Source organism: Catharus ustulatus, chromosome 31 (assembly GCF_009819885.2).
Source record: "Catharus ustulatus isolate bCatUst1 chromosome 31, bCatUst1.pri.v2, whole genome shotgun sequence".
In the NCBI taxonomy this organism is placed as follows: domain Eukaryota; kingdom Metazoa; phylum Chordata; class Aves; order Passeriformes; family Turdidae; genus Catharus; species Catharus ustulatus.
Genome location: NC_046251.1, coordinates 1846824 through 1866640, shown reverse-complemented (window position 1 = coordinate 1866640; position 19817 = coordinate 1846824). Strand labels below are relative to the sequence as shown.

General features: G+C 65.7%; 1 protein-coding gene across 1 annotated transcript in view; it reads right to left on the bottom strand.

Annotated features, from left to right (window-relative positions):
- The window catches only part of ERBB3 (erb-b2 receptor tyrosine kinase 3), a 46806-nt gene that overhangs the window by 15319 nt on the left and 11670 nt on the right, over positions 1-19817 (bottom strand). Inside the window, exons 6-19 of the mRNA XM_033083104.1 lie at positions 18548-18689; positions 18353-18466; positions 18147-18267; positions 17985-18058; positions 17431-17521; positions 13771-13970; positions 11203-11335; positions 9415-9505; positions 9180-9334; positions 7585-7638; positions 5519-5660; positions 3210-3329; positions 2166-2264; positions 25-210 (exon numbers count right to left, since the gene is read on the bottom strand). Of these exons, the coding sequence (XP_032938995.1) occupies positions 25-210; positions 2166-2264; positions 3210-3329; positions 5519-5660; positions 7585-7638; positions 9180-9334; positions 9415-9505; positions 11203-11335; positions 13771-13970; positions 17431-17521; positions 17985-18058; positions 18147-18267; positions 18353-18466; positions 18548-18689 (1722 nt within the window). The remainder of the gene's footprint in view (positions 1-24; positions 211-2165; positions 2265-3209; positions 3330-5518; positions 5661-7584; positions 7639-9179; positions 9335-9414; positions 9506-11202; positions 11336-13770; positions 13971-17430; positions 17522-17984; positions 18059-18146; positions 18268-18352; positions 18467-18547; positions 18690-19817) is intronic.

The following is a 19817-nucleotide window of genomic DNA, read 5'->3' as shown; positions in this document are numbered from 1 at the left end:
ATCCTCAATATTTAAAGCACTGACCTTGGCCACCTGCACGCACCAGTTGAGCAGCAGCTGCGGGCTGATGGAGCCGCGGTTCTTGCGCACGTACTCGAGCAGCGAGCCCAGCGGCAGCAGCTGCGTCACCAGCTGCAGCTGCGGGCCCGGGCAGATCCCCAGCAGCCGCACGATGTACGAGTGGTCCAGGCTGCCGATGGCCAGCATGTGCTGGGGGGGGACAGTCAGCACCCGGTGAGGACAGCCAGATGCGGGGGGACAACCCCAGAGCACCCCCAGAGCAACCCCAGGATCCAGGGGAACACCCTGAACATTCCCAAAGCAACCCCGGGATTCAGGGGGACACCTGGAGCATCTCCAGAGCAACTCCAGGATCCAGGGGGACATCCTGAGCACCCCCAGAGAACCCCGAGATTCAGGGGGACACCCCGAGCATCCCCAAAGCAACGCCCGGATCCAGGGGGACACCCTGAGCACCCCCTGAGTACCCCCAGAGACCCCCCCCAGTACCCCCAGAGCACCCAGGGATTCAGGGGGACACCCGGAGCATCTCCAAACCCAGCCTCGGGATTCAAGGGGACACCCCCGGAGCGCCCCGGGACTCAGGGGGACACCCGGAGCATCTCCAAACTCACCCCCGGGATCCAGGGGGACACCCCGAGTATCCCCAGAGCTACCCCGGGATTCAGGGGAATACCTGAAGCACCCCCAGAGCAACTCCGGATCCAGGGGAACACCCCGAACACCCCCTGAGCATCCCCAGAGAACTCCCCGAGTATCCCCACAGCAACCCCAGAATTCAGGGGGACACACCCAGAGCACCCCGGGATTCAGAGGGACACCCTGAGCATCCCCAAACCCACCCTCGGGATCCAGGAGAACACCCTGAGCACTCCCAGAGCAACCCCGGGATTCAGGGGGACACCCCCAGAGCGCCCCGGGATTCGGGGGGACACCTGGAACATCTCCAAACCCACCCTCGGGATCCAGGGGGACACACCCCGAGCACCCCCAGAGCACCCCGAGATTCAGGGAAACACCTGAAGCACCCCCAGAGCACTCCAGGATTTGGGGGGACACATCTGGAGCATCCCCAAACCCACCCCCGGATCCAGGGGAACGCCCTGAGCACCCCTTGAGCATCCCCAGAGAACGCCCCGAGTATCCCCAGAGCATCCCGGGATTCAGGGGGACACCCAGAGCATCCCCAGAGCACCCCTGGGGCACCCCCGGTTTTAGGGGGACACCTGGAGCACTCCCAGAGCACCCCCAACCCCTGGAATCCACCTGGAATCCCCCTGGGACTCCTCCCTGGTTTGAGAGCACTCCAGAGCACCCCCAAACCCCCTGGACCCAGGGGGACACTCAGAGCACCCCTGGAGCACCCCCAAACCCCAAGGGGATCCCTGGAACCCCCCTGAACCCCACCCTGGCCCCAGAGGGGATCCCCAAAATTCCCCCAGACCCAGAGGGGACCCCCAGCTCCAAAGGGAATTCCCAAAAATCCCCCCAGCCCCAGGGGGACCCCAAAACCACCCCCCCCCCCCAGACCCAGAGGGGACCCCAAACCCCGCCTCAGCCCCAGAGGAGACCCCCAGACCCAGAGATGACCCCAAAACTTCACCCCCAGCCCCAGGGAGAACCTCAAAACCCCCCCAGCCCCAGGAGGGACCCCCAGACCCCCAGATCCCCCAAACCCCCAAACCCCCCAGACCCAGAGGAGAAACCCCAGCCCCAGAGAGGACCCCCAGACCCCCCCCAGCCCCAGAGGGAACCCCAAAATCCCCCCAGACCCAGAGGTGACCCCAAACCCCTCCCAGGGGGACCCCAAACCCCCCCCAGCCCCAGAGGGGACCCCAGCCCCAGAGAGGATCCCCAAACCCCCCCAGCCCCAGAGGTGACCCCAGCCCCCCCCAGCCCCAGAGGTGACCCCAGGCCCCAGAGGTGACCCCAGCCCCCCCCAGCCCCAGAGGTGACCCCAAACCCCCCCAGCCCCAGAGGTGACCCCAGGCCCCAGAGGTGACCCCAGCCCCCCCCAGCCCCAGGGGACCCCCAAATTCCCCCCCAGCCCCAGAGGTGACCCCAGCCCCCCCCAGCCCCAGGGGACCCCCAAATTCCCCCCCAGCCCCAGAGGTGACCCCAGCCCCCCCAGCCCCCGCACTCACGTCGGTGACGGCGTGGAACGATTGCTGCCCGCTCCAGTCCTGGATCACCTTGATGCTCACCGGGATCTTGATGGAATCCCCGTCCGGGATCCAGATACCCTGCGGGGATTTATGGGGTCAGGGGGGTCAGAGGGGTCAGAGGGGTCAATGGGATCAATGAGATCAGTGGGGTCAGTGGGATGGGATTTATAGGATTTGGGATGGGATCAATGGGGCAATGGGATCTATGGGGTCAGTGGGATCAATGGGATGGGATTTATGGGATTTGGGATGGGATGGGATGGGATGGGATGGAATGGGATTTGGGATAGGATTTGGGATGGGATCAATGGGATGGGATTTGGGATGGGATCATTTGGATTAGATTTGGGATGGGATTTGGGATGGGATTTGGGATGGGATCACTGGGATGGGATTTGGGATGGGATTTGGGATGGGATCATTGGGATGGGATTTGGGATGGGATTTGGGATGGGATCAGTGGGATTAATAGGATTTGGGATGGGATTTGGGATGGGATCACTGGGATGGGATCACTGGGATGGGATCAGTGGGATGGGATCAGTGGGATGGGATTTGGTATGGGATCAGGATGGGATCAGTGGAATGGGATCACTGGGATTAATGGGATTTGTGATGGGATCAGTGGGATGGGATTTGGGATGGGATCATTGAGATGGGATCAGTGGGATGGGATTGGGGATGGGATTGGATGGGATGGGATTGGGATGGGATCAATGGGATGGGATTTGGGATGGGATCAATGGGATCAATAGGATCAGTGGGATTTGGGATGGGATTTGATCAATGGGATGGGATCACTGGGATTAATGGAATTTGGGATGGGATCAGTGGGATGGGATTTGGGATGGGATTTGGGCCGGGATCAGTGGGAGGGGATTTGGGCTGGGATTTGGGATGGGATCAGTGGGATTAATGGGATTTGGGCTGGGATCAGTGGGATTAATGGGATTTGGGCTGGGATTTGGGCTGGGATTTGGGCTGGGATCAGGGGTTGACTCCTCCCCCCCTCCCACGCCCCACCTTGTGCACGGTGCCGAAGACCCCCGAGCCCAGGACCTTGAGGCGCTTCAGCTCCGACTCCTTGAAGATCCGGGCCAGGACCTTGTTGGCTTTTTCACTGGGATCCAGCGGCTCCAGGCTCTGCGGGCGGGACACCGGTGGGGACGGGGACGGGGACGGGGATGGGGACAGGGACAGGGACAGGGAGTGGGGATGGGAACGGGGACGGGGACAGGGATGGGAACAGGGAACAGGGAGTGGGGACAGGGACAGGGAGTGGGGACAGGGACAGGGAGTGGGGACGGGGACACGAGTGGGGACGGGAACGGGGACGGGGACAGGGAGTGGGGACAGGGACAGGAGTGGGGATGGGAACGGGGACGGGGACGGGGACAGGGACACGAGTGGGGACGGGGACGGGGACAGGGACACCAGTGGGGACAGGGAACAGGGACGGGAACACGGAGTGGGGACGGGGACAGGGAGTGGGGACAGGGACAGGGACAGGGATGGGGAGTGGGGACAGGGACAGGAGTGGGGACGGGAATGGGGACGGGGACAGGGACAGGGACAGGGATGGGGACACGGAGCGGGGACGGGAACGGGGACACGAGTGGGGACGAGAACGGGGACAGGGACAGGAGTGGGGACGGGAACAGGGACGGGGACAGGGACAGGGAGTGGGAATGGGGACAGGAACAGGGAGTGGGGACGGGAATGAGGACACGGATGGGAACAGGGAGTGGGGACGGGAATGAGGACACAGAAAGGGGACAGGGACGGGGACAGGGAGTGGGGAACGGGGATGGGGACAGGGAGTGGGGACAGGGAGTGGGGACGGGGACACAGAGTGGGGACAGGGACAGGAGTGGGGATGGAGACAGGGACAGGAGTGGAGACGGGAACACGAGTGGGGACGGGAACGGGGACGGGGACAGGGATGGGGACACAGAAAGGGGACAGGAATGGGGGACACGGAGCGGGAACGGGGATGGGGATGGGGACACAGAGTGGGGACGGGGATGGGGATGGGGACAGGGAGTGAGGACAGGGACACAGAGTGGGAATGGGGACAGAGACGGGGACAGGAAGTGGGGACGGGAACGGGGACATGGAGTGGGAACGGGGATGGGGACATGGAGTGGGGACAGGGAGTGGGAACGGGGACACAGAGTGGGGACGGGAACGGGAACGGGGACACAGAGTGGGGACAGGGACAGGGAGTGGGAACGGGGACAGGGAGTGGGAACGGGGACAGGGACGGGGAGTGGGAACGGGGACAGAGATGGGGACAGGGAGTGTGGATTGGAATGGGAATGGGGACACGGAGGAACAGGGACAGGGAGTGGGGACAGGGACGGGGACATGGAGTGGGAACGGAGATGGGGACACGGAGTGGGGACGGGGACAGGGAGTGGGGACGAGGACAGGGAGTGGGGATGGGAACGGGGAGTGGGAACGGGAATGGGGATGGGGACAGGGAGTGGGAATGGGGATGGGGAGTGGGAACGGGGACGGGGACAGGGACAGGGAGTGGGGACACAGAGTGGGGACGGGGACAGGGACAGGGACGGGGATGGGGACAGGGAGTGGGGACGGGAACGGGGACACAGAGTGGGAACAGGGACAGGGAGTGGGGACGGGGGCACGGAGAGGAAATGGGAACGGGAACGGGGACAGGGACAGGGAGTGGGAACGAGGATGGGGATGGGGAACAGGGATACGGAGTGGGGACGGGAACAGGGATGGGAATGGAAACGGATGGGGACGGGGATAGGGACAGGAAAGCGACAGAGACGGGGACAGGAATGGGCACAGGAATGGAGCAGGATGGAGACGAGGACAAGAAAGGGGACGGGAACAGGGACAGGGACAGGGACAGGGACAGGGACAGCAGCACAGCAGGACGAGGATGAAAAGTGACTGAGATGGGGACGAGCGGGGACGGGGCTGGCGAGGGCGGGACACGGCTCCGGCCGGGTAGGACACGGGACAGGGCTGGCACCACCTGCATCCCCTCCACCTCTCCCTCCCCGTTATCCCGGGGCCGCTCCCGGTTCCTGTCCCGGTTCCTGTCCCGGGGCCGTTCCCGGTGCCGTTCCCGGTTCCTGTCCCAGTTTCCGTCCCGGTTCCCTGCCCGGTTCCCCTCCCAGTGCTGTTCCCGGTTCCCCTCTCGGTTCCTGTCCCCGGTTCCTGTCCCGGTTCCTGTCCCGGGGCCGTTCCCGGTTCCCCGCCCGTGCCCCGTCCCGGTTCCTGTCCCGGTTCCCCTCCCGGTGCCGTTCCCGGTTCCCCTCCCGGTCCCGGTTCCGGTTCCGTTTCCCGGCGCTGACCTCGCCCCGCTCCAGGTAGCGCCGCATCGCGCGTTTCTTCTGGATCTTCTTTCCCCGCCAGTAGAGCAGCGCCAGCAGCACCAGAGAGCACGAGAGGAAAACGGCCCCGACCACCATGACCGCGACCAGCGTCGGGGCGCGCCTGGGGACGGGAACGGGGACGGGACGGGACGGGAATGGGGACGGGAATGGGGACGGGAATGGGGACAGGATGGGAACGGGAACGGGAACGGGAACGGGATGGGGACGGGATGGGGACGGGATGGGAACGGGATGGGAACGGGATGGGAACGGGATGGGAACGGGAACGGGATGGGAATGGGAATGGGGACGGGAACGGGAACGGGATGGGGACGGGATGGGGACGGGATGGGGACGGGAACGGGAACGGGATGGGAATGGGGACGGGAATGGGAATGGGAAAGGGGACGGGAACGGGAACGGGATGGGAACGGGGACGGGAATGGGAACGGGAATGGGGACGGGAACGGGATGGGGACGGGAATGGAACGGGAATGGGATGGGAACGGGAACGGGATGGGGACGGGAACGGGGACGGGATGGGAACGGGGACGGGAATGGGAACGGGAGGGGGACGGGATGGGGACAGGATTGGGGACAGGATGGGGATGGGAATGGGGACGGGAGGGAGACGGGAACGGGAACGGGAGGGAGACGGGAACGGGAATGGGAACGGGAACGGAACGGGAATGGGGACGGGAATGGGAACGGGCACAGGGATGGGGAAGGGGACGGGATGGGGATGGGAATGGGGACGGGATGGGGACACGATGGGGACAGGATGGGGACGGGAATGGGGACGGGATGGGGAAGGGATGGGAAGGGGATGGAATGGGAATGGGGACGGGAACGGGAACGGGACCGGAACGGGATGAGGACGGGATGGGATGGGAATGGGGACGGGAACGGGACCGAATGGGATGGGAACAGGAAGGGGATGGGATGGCAATGGGGACAGGATGGGGATGGGAACGGGCACAGGGATGGGGACAGGATAGGAATGGGATGGGGACAGGATGGGGACGGGAATTGGGACGGGAATTGGGACGGGATGGGATGGGAATGGGGAAGGGATGGGGACAAGGATGGGGACAGGATGGAATTGGGAATGGGGACGAAATAGGGACGGGATGGGGACGGGATGGGGACAAGATGGGAATGGGATGGGGAAGGGATGGGTACAGGATGGGGACGGGAATGGGGACGGGATGGGAATGGTACGGGATCGAATGGGAATGGGGACAGGAATGGGACAGGATGGGGACAGGAATGGGGATGGGATGGGAACGGGGATGGGGATGGGGACGGGATGGGGACGGGACAGGGACAGGAATGGGGACGGGAATGGGACAGGATGGGGACAGGAAGGGATGGGATGGGGACAGGAATGGGGACAGGATGGGGACGGGATGGGAATGGTACGGGACGGAAACGGGAATGGGGACGGGATGGGGAAAGAAATGGGGACGGGAATGGGACGGGGATGGGGACAGGGTGGAATTGGGGATGGGGACAGGGACAGGAAGGGGAGCGGGACCGCAGTGGGACAGGGATGGGGACGAGGACAGGGATGGGGACAGGATGGAAGCGGAAATGGGGACAGGGACGGGACAGGACGGGGATGGGGATGGGGACGGGGACAAGGACAGGCACAGGCTTAGGGTCCCCCGCAGCCTCTCGGGGTTCCTGTAGCCCTTCGGGATGTCCCCACACCCCCCAGGATGTCCCCACACCCCCCGGGCTGTCCCCACCCCCCCCGGGATGTCCCCACACCCCCCCCCAGGATGTCCTCACACCCCCTCAGGATGTCCCCACAGCCCCCCGGGATGTCCCCACACCCCCCTGGAATGTCCCCACAGCCCCCCGGGATGTCCCCACACCCCCCTGGAATGTCCCCAAACCCTCCTGGGATGTCCCCACACCCCCCGGGCTGTCCCCACACCCCCCTCAGGATGTCCCCACCCCCGGTACCTGGACACGGGCAGGGTGTCCCCACACCCCCCGGGCTGTCCCCACCCCCCCCGGGCTGTCCCCACCCCCGGTACCTGGACACGGGCAGGGTGTCCCCCAGGCAGTCCCGCAGCAGCGGCCCCACGCAGCTGTGGGGAGGGACACGGGGGTCAGCGGGGGGAGGGGTGGGACCCCCCAACTGTGCCCCCCGCCACCCCCAGACCCCCAACCCGCCCTAAATGATGTCTCAGACCCCTCATCCTGCCCCTCGCGGGGTCCCCAAACCCCAAAATGCCCCCAGTGATGCCCCAGGACCCCCACCCTGTCCCCAGTGATGTCCTAGAGACCCCCACCTCACCTCAGTGATGCTCCAGGACCCGCACCCTCCTCCCCAAAGAGATTCTGGGACCCCCACGCTGCCCAAATGATGTCCTAGGACCCCTACCCTGCTCCCCAAAGAGATTTTGGGACCCCCACCCTGCCCCCAGTGATGCCCCAGGACCCCCACCCTCCTCTCCAAACAGATTTTGGGAGACCCCCACCCCGCATGCAGTGATGCTCCAGGACCCCCACTCTCCTCCCCAAAGAGATTTTGGGACCTCCACCCTACCCCCACTGATGCCCCAAGACCCCCACCCTCATCCCCAAATAAATTTTGGGACCCCCAACCTGCCCCTGGCACCCCCACCCTGCCCCTAAAGAGATTCTGGGACCCCCACCCTGCCCAAATAATGTTCCAGGCCCCCCAACCTCCTCCCCAAAGAGATTTTGGGACCCCCACGTGCCCACAGTGATGCCCCAAGACCCCCACCCCGCCCCCAGTGATGCTCCAGGACCCCCACCCTCCTCCCCAAAGAGACTTTGGGACCCCCAGCCTGTCCCTGGCACCCCCATCCTCCTCCCCAAAGAGATTCTGGGACCCCCACCCCGTCCCCAGTGATGTTCCAGGACCCCCACCCTCCTCCTCGAAGAGATTTTGGGACCCCCAGCCTGCCCCCAAAGAGATTTTGGGACCCCCACGTGCCCACAGTGATGTCCTAGGACCCCCACCCTACCTCCAATGATGCTCCAGGACCCCCACCCTCCTCCCCAAAGAGATTTTGGGACCCTCACCCTGCCCAAATGATGTCCCAGGACCCCCACCCCGATCCCAGTGATGCTCCAGGACCCCCACCCTGCCTGCAATGATGCTCCAGGACCCCCATCCTCCTCCCCAAGGAGATTTTGGGACCCCCACGCTGCCCCCAATGATGCTCCAGGACCCCCACCCTCCTCCCCAAAGAGATTCTGGGACCCTCACCCTGCCCAAATGATGTCCTAGGACCCCCACCCTGCTCCCCAAAGAGATTTGGGGACCCCCACCCTACCTCAAATGATACCCCAAGACCCCCACTCCACCCCCAGTGATGTTCCAAGACCCACACCCTGCCCCCAAAGAAATTTTGGGATCCCCACGTGCCCCCAGTGATGTTCCAGGACCCCCACTCTCCTCCTCGAAGAGATTTTGGGACCCCCAACCTATCCCTGACACCCCCATCCTCTTCCCCAAAGACATTTTGGGACCCCCACCCTGCACCCCAAAGAGATTTTGGGACCCCCACCCCGCGTGGGACCCCCCATGCCGCCCCCCCACCCTGCCCGGGATCCCCCCGGGACCCCCCGCCCGTCCCGGCGCCCCCTCCCCGCGCACCCCCGGGTGCAGTTCTCGTGGCAGGGCCGGCACTCGCGGCTCCCGTCCGGGTATTTGTAGATTGGGCCGCGCTCGCCCAGGACCCCGTCGGGACATCGCTCCACGCAGTGCGGCCCGTCGCGATAGTGGGCACAGCGCGTGCAGGTGTCGGCGCCCTGCGGGGAGCGGGGTGTGACAGCGTGGGGACAGCGGGGGGACAGCGAGGGGACAGCGGGGGGGGGGTCCCGGGCCGTACCGAGCCGTTGCAGGTGGGGCCGCCCTCGATGCGCTCGCACTCCGGGTGGCACTCGGAGCATTCCCCGTCCTGCGAGAACTCGCGAGGGTCCCTGCGGGCACCGGGAGGGGTCAGCGGGATCGCGATATGGGCAGGGTGGGGTCACTGGGATCGCGATATGGCCAGGGTGGGGTCACCGGGATCGCGATATGGGCAGGGTGGGGTCAGCGAGATCGCGATATGGGCAGGGTGGGGTCATAGGGATCGCGATATGGGCAGGGTGGGGTCACCGAGATCGCGATATGGGCAGGGTGGGGTCACCGAGATCGCGATATGGCCAGGGCGGGGTCAGCGGGATCGCGATATGGCCAGGGTAGGGTAACAGGGATCGCGATATGGCCAGGGTGGGGTCACCGGGATCGTGATAAAGCCAGGGTGGGGTCACCAGGATCGCGACACCGCCAGGGTGGGGTGGGTGGCAGGGCCCGAGCACCCTGGGGTCCATCCCAGTGTCCACCCCACCCTGGGACCCCCCCATGTCCCCCCCAGCCCCCTGCCCACCCCAGGGCTGATCTCCCACCCCTCAGAGCCCCCCCCGTGTCCCTCGTGCCCTCTGTACCCCCCCCACGTCCCCAACGTGTCCCTTGTGCCCCCCACGTCCCCTTGTGACCCCCACGTCCTCAATGTCCCCCTGCCCCGTGTCCCCCATGTCCCCTTGCGCCCTCCTTGCCCCTCTTGCCCCCCATTCCTCCTTTGTCCCCCCGTGTCCCCCGTGTCCCCCTGTGCCCCCCATATCCCCATGCCCCCAGTGCCCCCCATTCCTCCTTTGTCCCCCCGTGTCCCCCGTGCCCCCCATGCCCCCCGTATCCCCATGCTCCCCGCGCCCCCCGTGCCCCTCGTGTCCCCCTGTCCCTCATTCCTCCTTTGTCCCCCCGTGCCCTGTGTGCCCCGTGTCCCCAGTATTCCCGTGCCCCCCACACCTCTTTTGTCCCCCCGTGCCCCCCGTGTCCCCCATACCCCCTGTGTCCCCATGCCCCCCGTGTCCCCTGTGTCCCCCATGTCCCCCGTGCCTCCTTTTGTCCCCCCGTGCCCCCCATGTCCCCTGTGTCCCGTGTCCCTCATTCCTCCTTTGTCCCCCCGTGTCCACCGTGTCCCCCATGTCTCTCATATCCCCATGCCCCCCATATGCCCTTTGTCCCCCCGTGCCCCCTGTGTCCCCAGTATCCCCATGTCCCCCATGTCCCCCATTGTCCCTCCATGCCCCCATGTCCCCCTTCCCCCCATTCCTCCTCTGTCCCCCCACACCCCCTTTGTCCCCCCATGCCCCCCGCGCCCCCCGTGCCCCTCGTGTCCCCTGTATCCCTGTGCCCCCCCTGTCCCCATGCCCCCCATACTTCTTTTGTCCCCCCGTGTCCACTGTGTCCCCCGTGCCACCCATATCCCCCATGCCCCCCGTGCCCCCTGTGTCCCGTGTCCCTCATTCATCCTTTGTCCCCCTGTAACCCAATGCCCCCCTTTGTCCCTCTGTGCTCCCCGTATCCCCCACGCCCCCCAATCCTCCATTGTTCCCCTGTGCCCCCCCCGTGCCCCCCATGCCCCCCATACGTCCATTGTCCCCCCGTGTCCCCCGTGTCCTCTGTATCCCCATGCCCTCCATACCCCCCTTGTGCCCCCCGTCCCCCGCATCCCCATGCCCTCCATTCCTCCTTTGTCCCCCCGTGCCCCCCCTGCCCCTCGTGTCCCCCTTTGTCCCCCCGTGCCCCCCGTGTCCCCCTTTGTCCCCCCGTGTCCCCGTGTCCCCGCGCTGACCCCTCGCTGAAGCGGCAGGTGGACACGCAGACCCCCCTCCTGCTGTAGTAGCGGCAGGACAGGCACTGCCCGGGCCCGGGGCCCCAGCAGCCCTCGGCCGAGCACAGCGGGTCACAAACCTTCCCCTCTTGCTCTGCGGGGACAGCGGGGGCACTGGGGGTCACCCGTGGGGTCACTGGGGCTGGGGGCACCCATGGGATCAGGGTGGGGCTGGGGGCACCCATGGGATCAGGGTGGGGCTGGGGTCACCCCCATGGGAGAGGGTAGGGCTGGGGGTCACCCATGGGGTCACTGGGGCTGGGGGTCACCCCTATGGGGTCAGAGTGGGGCTGGGGTCACCCCCATGGGAGAGGGTAGGGCTGGGGGTCACCTATGGGGTCACTGGGGCTGGGGGTGACCCTCCATGGAATGAGAGTGGGGCTGGGGGTCACCCGTGGGGTCACTGGGGCTGGGGGTCACCCATGGGGTCAGAGTGGGGCTGGGGGTCACCCGTGGGGTCACTGGGGCTGGGGGTCACCGTGGGGTCACTGGGGCTGGGGGCACCCATGGGATCAGGGTGGGGCTGGGGGGCACCCATGGGGTCAGAGTGGGGCTCGGGGGCATCCATGGGGTCACTGTGGCTGGGGGCACCCATGGGATCAGGGTGGGGCTGGGGTCACCCCCATGGGAGCAGGGTGGGGCTAGGGTCACCCATGGGGTCACTGTGGCTGGGGGCACCCATGGGATCAGGGTGGGGCTGGGGTCACCCCCATGGGAGAGGGTAGGGCTGGGGGTCACCTATGGGGTCACTGAGGCTGGGGGTCACCCTCGTGGGGTCACTGGGGCTGAGGGTCACTCCCCATGGCAGCAGGGTAGGGTTGGGGTCACCCATGGGGTCACTGGGGCTGGGGGTGACCCTCCATGGAATGAGAGTGGGGCTGGGGGTCACCCATGGGGTCACTGGGGCTGGGGGTCACTCCCCATGGCAACAAGGTAGGGCTGCGGTCACCCAAGGGGTCACTGGGGCTGGGGGTCACCCCCATGGGATCAAGGTGGGGCTGGGGGTCCCCGTGACATGGGGAGACAAAAGGGGGCTCGGGACAGGGTCTGGGGGTCACCCCCATGGGGTCACTGGGGCTGGGGGTCACCCGTGGGGTCACTGGGGGTCACCCATGGGGTCACCGCAGCCTGGGGGTCACCTATAGGGTCACTGGGGTTGGAGGTCACCCCCATGGGGTCAGCGTGGGGCTGGGGGTCCCTGTGACATGGGGGGACAAAGGGGGGGCTCGGGTCACCCTTCTGTGAGCTCAGAGAGGGTCTGGGGGCCACCCCGCAGGGTCAGAGCGGGGTCTGGGGGTCCCTGAATCTTAGAGGGACAAAGGGGGGTTCGGGACAGGGTCTGGGGGTCACTCATGGGATCAGCACGGGCTCTGGGGGTCCCCAAGGGGTCCCAGAGGGTTCCACACCCCCTCCCTGGCAGGACAGATTGGAGAGGGTCTCAGTGTGGGGTTTGGGGGTCCCCGAGGAGTTCTGGGGGGGTCCCTGTGGCCGGGATGGGGATTCAATGTGGGGTCTGGGGGTCCCCGTGTCCCCCTCCTCACGGGCTGGACGGGGAGGGTCTCAGCTTGGGGTCTGGGGGTCCCCGAGGGGTTCTGGGGGGGTCCCTGTGGCCGGGATGGGCTCTCAGTATCGGTCAGGGGGTCCCCGTGTCCCCCTCCCCACGGGATGGACAGGGGAGGGTCTCTCGCATGGTCCCTTTGTCCCCGTGTCCCCCTCCCCACGGGATGAACAGGGGGTCTCAGTGTGGGGTTTGGGGGTCCCCGAGGGGTTCTGGGGGGATCCCTGTGGTAGGGATGGGGATTCAATGTGGGGTCTGGGTGTCTCCGTGTCCCCCTCCCTATGGGATGGATTGGGGGGGGGTCTCAGTTTGGGGTCTGGGCATTCCTTGTGTCCCCCTCCCCACGGGCTGGACCGGGTCTCTCTCGTGGTGTCCCTTTATCCCCCTCCCTTCAGGACGCTTTGAGGGGTCTGGGGGTACCCGAGGTGTTCCAGGGGGGTCCCTGTGGCAGGGATGGGGTCTCAGTTTGGGGTCCCTTTGTCCCCGTGTCCCCCTCCCCACGAGCTGGACCGGGTCTCTCTCACCGGTTCCCTTTATCCCCCTCCCTTCAGGACGCTTTGAGGGGTCTGGGGCTACCCAAGCGCTGCCTCGGGGGGTCCCACGCCCCCTCCCTGAGGCAAGGACGAGGGTCTCAGTTTGGGGTCTGGGCACTCCTCGTGTCCCCCTTCCCATGGGATGGACCGGGGGTCTCAGTTTGGGGTCTGGGCATTCCCCGTGTCCCCCTCCCCACGAGCTGGACCGGGTCTCTCTCGTGGTGTCCCTTTATCCCCGTGTCCCCCTCCTCACGGGCTGGACCAGAGGGTCTCAGGTAGGTTCCTTTTGTCCCCGTGTCCCCCTCCCCACGGGCTGGACCGGGTCTCTCTCGTGGTGTCCCTTTATCCCCCTCCCTTCAGGACGCTTTGAGGGCTCTGGGGCTACCCAAGCGTTGCCCGGGGGGGTCCCACGCCCCCTCCCCAGCCCTTCCCACGCACGGCACTTGCTGCGGGGCCGGTTGTTGCGGATGTCGAGGTCGGCGCGGCTGCGGCTGAGGCGCGCCCAGTGCACGGTGTGCAGGAAGCAGAGGCGCCGGTTCTCCGTGATGTACACGCGGCCCGCGCTCACCTCGCGCAGAGAGCGCAGCCCCAGAGACGTCACGTTCTCGTTCTTCATGATCAGCAGCGAGAAACCGCGGCTGGGGGGGTGGGAGAGGGGAGTTCGGGGTGATGGGGGGGCTCGGGAGGTGCTCGGGGAGCTGGGGGTGCTCAGGGAACTGGGGGGTGGGAGAGGGGAGTTCGGGGTGATGGGGGGGCTTCGACCGGGAGCTGGGGATGCTCTGGGAGCTGGGGAGGGTCCGGGAACTGGGGGGTCGGGAGAGAGGAGTTCGGGGAGATGGGGGACTCCGGGAGTTGCTCGGGGAGCTGGGGGTGCTCAGGGATCTGGGGGAGCCCCGGGATCTGGGGGTGCTCTGGGAGCTGGGGGTGCACCGGGAACTGGGGGGCTCTGGGAACTGGGGGGGTGGGAGAGGGGAGTTCGGGGTGATGGGGGTGCTCCGGGAACTGCTCGGGGAGCTGGGGATGCTCTGGGATCTGGGGGGTGGGAGAGGGGAGTTCGGGGTGATGGGGGGGCTCCGGGAACTGGGGGAGCCCCGGGAACTGGGGGGTTCCGGGAACTGGAGGTGCTTCGGGAGCTGCTCGGGGAGCTGGGGGCGCTCTGAGAGCTGGGGAGGGTCCGGGAGCTGAGGGGGGTTCGGGAACTGGGGGAGTCCCGGGAGCTGCTCGGGGATCTGGGGGGGCTCTGAGAGCTGGGGGGCTCAGGGAGTTTGGGATGTTCTCAGAGCTGGGGGGCTCAGGGAGCTGCTCTGGGAGCTGGGAGTGTTCAGGGAACTGGGGGGGCTCAGGGAATTTGGGATGTTCTGAGAGCTGGGGGGCTCAGGGAGCTGCTCAGGGAACTGGGGGTGCTCTGAGAGCTGGGGGGGTCCGGGAACTGGGGGGATCCGGGAGCTGCTCGGGGAGCTGGGGATGCTCTGAGAGCTGGGGATGCTCTGGGATCTGGAGGTGCTCGGGGAGCTGGGGGTGCTCCGGGAACTGGGAGGGCTCAGGGATTTGGGGGTGCTCAGGGAGCTGGGTGGGCTCCGGGAGCTGGGGATGCTCTAAAAGCTGGGGGTGCTCTAAAAGCTGGGGGGGCTCCGGGAGCTTGGGATGTTCTCAGAGCTGGGGGGCTCAGGGAGCTGCTCAGGGATCTGGGGATGCTCTGGGAATTTGGGATGTTCTGAGAGCTGGGGGACTCCGGGAGCTGGGGGGGGCTCCGGGAGCTGGGGGTGCTCCGGGATCAGGGGGTGCTCCGGGAGCTGGGGGGGTCCGGGAGTTTGGGATGTTCAGAGAGCTGGGGGTGCACCGGGAGCTGGGGGGGCTCCGGGAGCTGCTCGGGGAGCTGGAGGTGCTCTCAGAGCTGGGGCTGCTCTGGGATCTGGGGGTGTTCAGGGAACTGTGGGTGCACCGGGAACTGGGGGGGTGGGAGAGGGGAGTTCGGGGTGATGGGGGGGCTCCGGGAGCTGCTCGGGGAGCTGGGGATGTTCTGAGAGCTGGGGGAGACCCGGGAGCTGGGGGGGCTCAGGGAGCCGTTCGGGGAGTTGGGGGTGTTCAGGGAACTGGGGGGCTCCGGGAGCTGGGGGGGTGGGAGAGGGGAGTTCGGGGTGATGGGGGGGCTCCGGGAACTGGGGGAGCCCCGGGAACTGGGGGGTTCCGGGAACTGGGGGAGTCCCGGGAGCTGCTCGGGGATCTGGGGGGGCTCTGAGAGCTGGGGGGCTCAGGGAGTTTGGGATGTTCTCAGAGCTGGGGGGCTCAGGGAGCTGCTCAGGGAACTGGGGGTGCTCTGAGAGCTGGGGGGGTCCGGGAACTGGGGGTGTTCAGGGAACTGGGGGTGCACCGGGAACTAGGGGGGTGGGAGAGGGGAGTTCGGGGAGATGGGGGGCTCCAGGAGGTGCTCGGGGAGCTGGGGGTGCTCCGGGAACTGGGAGGGCTCAGGGATTTGGGGGTGCTCAGGGAGCTGGGTGGGCTCCGGGAACTGGGGGTGCTCTAAAAGCTGGGGGGGCTCCGGGAGCTGGGGGTGCTCCGGGAGCTTGGGATGTTCTCAGAGCTGGGGGGCTCAGGGAGCTGCTCAGGGATCTGGGGATGCTCCGGGAATTTGGGATGTTCTGAGAGCTGGGGGAGCCCCGGGAGCTGCTCCGGGATCTGGGGATGTTCTGAGAGCTGGGGGACTCCGGGAGCTGGGAGGGGCTCCGGGAGCTGGGGGTGCTCTGGGATCAGGGGGTGCTCCGGGAGCTGGGGGGGTCCGGGAGTTTGGGATGTTCAGAGAGCTGGGGGTGCACCGGGAGCTGGGGGGGCTCCGGGACTCGGGAGCTGTTCCTGGAACGGGGGAACGCTCCGGGAATGAGGGGATGCTCCGGGAGCTGCTCGGGGAGCGGTGGAGGGGAAGCGCCGGTAGCAGGAGGGATTTGGGAGCTGCTCCGGGAGCCGGGGATGAACCGGGGATGAATCGGGAACCGGGGATGAACCGGGAACCAAAGGATGAACCGGGATTGGGGGATGAACCGGGAACCGGGGATGAACCGGGAACCGGGGATGAACCGGGAGGATGCGCCGGGAGCCGGGGGGATGCTCCCAGAATTAAGGAACCCTCCCGGATACTCGAGGAGCGGGCAGGATGCTGCTCCGGGAGCCGGGAAATGTTCTGGGATTGAGGGGACGCTCCCGGAGCCGGGAGAGGGGACACAGGACCAGGATTTGGGGACAGGGAGCGCCGGGACGAGCAGGGACACGGGGACGGGGGGTGCGGGGATTGGGGAAAACGGAATTCAGGGATTGGGGAAAACAGGGAATGCAGGAATTGGGGAAACAGGGAATTTAGGAATTTGGGGAAACAGGGAATTTATGAATTTGGGGAAACAGGGAATTCGAGAAAACGGGGAATTCGGGAATTAAGGAAAACAGGGAATTCGGGGATTAGCGAAAACAGGGAATTCAGGGATCGGGGAAAACGGGGAATTCGGGGATTGGGGGAAACAGGGAATGCAGGGATTAGGAAAAACAGGGAATTCGGGGATCGGGGATGCAGGAATTTAGGAAAACGGAGTTCAAGGATCAGGGAAAACGGAATTGGGGAATTAAGGAAAACAGGGAATGCAGAGATTAGGGAAAACAGAATCCGGGGATCGGGGAAAGCAGGGGAATTCAGGAATTAGGGAAAACAGGGAATTCAAGGATTGGGGAAAACGGGGAGTTCAGGAATTGGGGATACAGGGAATTCGGGGATCGGGGAAAATGGAAAATTAAGGGATCGGGGATGCAGGAGTTCGGGAAAACAGGGAGTTCAGGGATCAGGGAAAATGGAATAACAGAGAATTCAGGGATCAGGGAAAACAGGGAATTCGGGGATCGGGGATTCAGGAATTAGGGGAAATGGGGAACTCAGGGATTAGGGAAAACGGGGAATTCGGGAATGCAGGAATTTAGGAAAACGAAGTTCAGGGATCAGGGAAAACGGGAAATTCAGGAATTGGGGAAAAACAGGGAATTCAGGGATCGGGAAAAACGGGGAATTTGGGGATCGGCGATGCCGGGAACGGCGCAGGACACGCGGCGGGGGCTCCTCACTTGTACAGGCTGCGTCCCCCGATGGTCTCGAGGTTGGAGAAGACGCTGAAGTTGTGCATGTGCTTGGGCCAGGACTGGATGTTCAGGTACCCTGCGGGGACAGCGCGGGCTCAGGGGGTCCCGGGGGTCCCGGGGGGCTCCAAGGGGTCCCGGGGTGGCTCCAGAGGGTCCCGGGGCTACTCCAGGGGGTCCCGAGGCTGCTCCAGGGGGTCCCAGGGCTACTCCAGGGGGTCCCGAGGCTGCTCCAGGGGGTTCCGAGGGGGCTCCAGAAGGTCCCGAGGGGGCTCCAGGGGGTCCCGGGAGAGCTCCAGAGGGTCCCGAGGGGGTTCCAGGGGGTCCCGGGGCTGCTCCAGGGGATCCCGGGGCTGCTCAAGGGGGTCCCGAGGGGGCTCCAGGGGGTCCCGGGAGAGCTCCAGAGGGTCCCGAGGGGGTTCCAGGGGGTCCCGGGGCTGCTCCAGGGGATCCCGGGGCTGCTCAAGGGGGTCCCGAGGGGGCTCCAGGGGGTCCCGGGGCTGCTCCAGGAGGGTCTCAGCACCCCCAGCCCCCCTCCTCACCCGTGATCTCCCGCACGGTCCGGAACACGTTCAGCTTCTCCGGGTCCAGCGCTGAGATGTTGCGCCAGGGGTCCCTGCGGGGTCGGAGCTGTCAGTGGGGCTGGAGCGGGGGGCTGCACCCCCTAAACCCCCCCCAGAACCCCCCCAAATCCCATCCCTCACCCCTCCAGGCCCGTGATGAGGAAGTCGAGGTTGCCCAGGATCTTGGTGCAGTTGATGAAGGTGTCGATGTTGCTGGAATCCACGGTCTGGTATTTGCTGCCGGCTCCGGTGCCCTCGCAGGCTGTGGGGGGCGGGCAGAGATTGAGGAGGGGTCCCACAGCCCCCAGACCCCCCTCGGGCACCCCCTGGGGACCCCCAGGCCGTACCCTTGGGGCACAGCCCCGCGCAGGGCTCGCAGATCTTCAGCCCGTTCTTCTCCACTTCCATTTTGTCGTTGGGGCAGGCGCGCACGCACGAGCTCTGATCCACCACGAAATTATCTACGGGAAACCCCCGGGGTGACCTCGGGTGCCCCCCAAAACCCACCAGAGACCCCCAAAAATCCCCCAAACCCGACTCACGGGGGCACTCCCGCACGCAGACCCCCCCGTACTGGTACTTGGTGTCGGGGTTGGGCTCCAGCTGGAAGGTGAGCTTGTTGTAGATGAGCGGCTGCGGGCACAGCGGGACGCAGGAGCCGCTGTCGTTGAAGTGTCGGCAGGCCTGGGGACGGACAGAGGGACAGATGGACATGGGATGGACACAGGGACACATGGACATGGGGATGGACACAGCCATGGGCACAGCGGGACGCAGGAACCGCTGTCGTTGAAGTGTCGGCAGGCCTGGGGATGGACAGAGGGACATGGGATGGACAGAGGGACATGGGATGGACAGATGGACACATGGACATGGGGATGGATACAGGGATAGATGGACAGATGGACACGGGATGGACACAGGGACACATGGACACAGGGATGGACACAGCCATGGGCACAGCGGGACGCAGGAGCCGCTGTCGTTGAAGTGCCGGCAGGCCTGGGGATGGACAGACGGACACATGGACATGGGGATGGACACAGGGATAGATGGACAGATGGACACGGGGATGGACACAGGGACACATGGACATGGGGATGGACACAGCCATGGGCACAGCCATGGGCACAGCAGGACGCAGGAGCCGCTGTCGTTGAAGTGACGGCAGGCCTGGGGATGGACAGACGGACAGGTGGACATGGGATGGACACAGGGACACATGGACATGGGATGGACACAGGGATGGGCACAGCCATGGGCACAGCGGGACGCGCGAGCCGCTGTCGTTGAAGTGTTGGCAGGCCTGGGGATGGACAGACAGACAGATGGACATGGGATGGACATGGGATGGACAGATGGACATGGGATGGACACATGGACATGGGATGGACAGATGGACATGCAATGGACAGATGGACACATGGACATGGGGATGGACAGATGAATACATGGACATGGGGATGGACACAGCCATGGGCACAGCCATGGGCACAGCAGGACGCTGGAGCCGCTGTCGTTGAAGTGTCGGCAGGCCTGGGGATGGACAGACGGACATGGGATGGACAGATGGGATGGACAGACAGATGGACAGACAGACAGATGGACATGGGATGGACACAGGGACACATGGACACAGGGATGGACACAGCCATGGGCACAGCGGGACGCAGGAGCCGCTGTCGTTGAAGTGCCGGCAGGCCTGGGGATGGACAGACGGACACATGGACATGGGGATGGACACAGGGATAGATGGACAGATGGACACGGGGATGGACACAGGGACACATGGACATGGGGATGGACACAGCC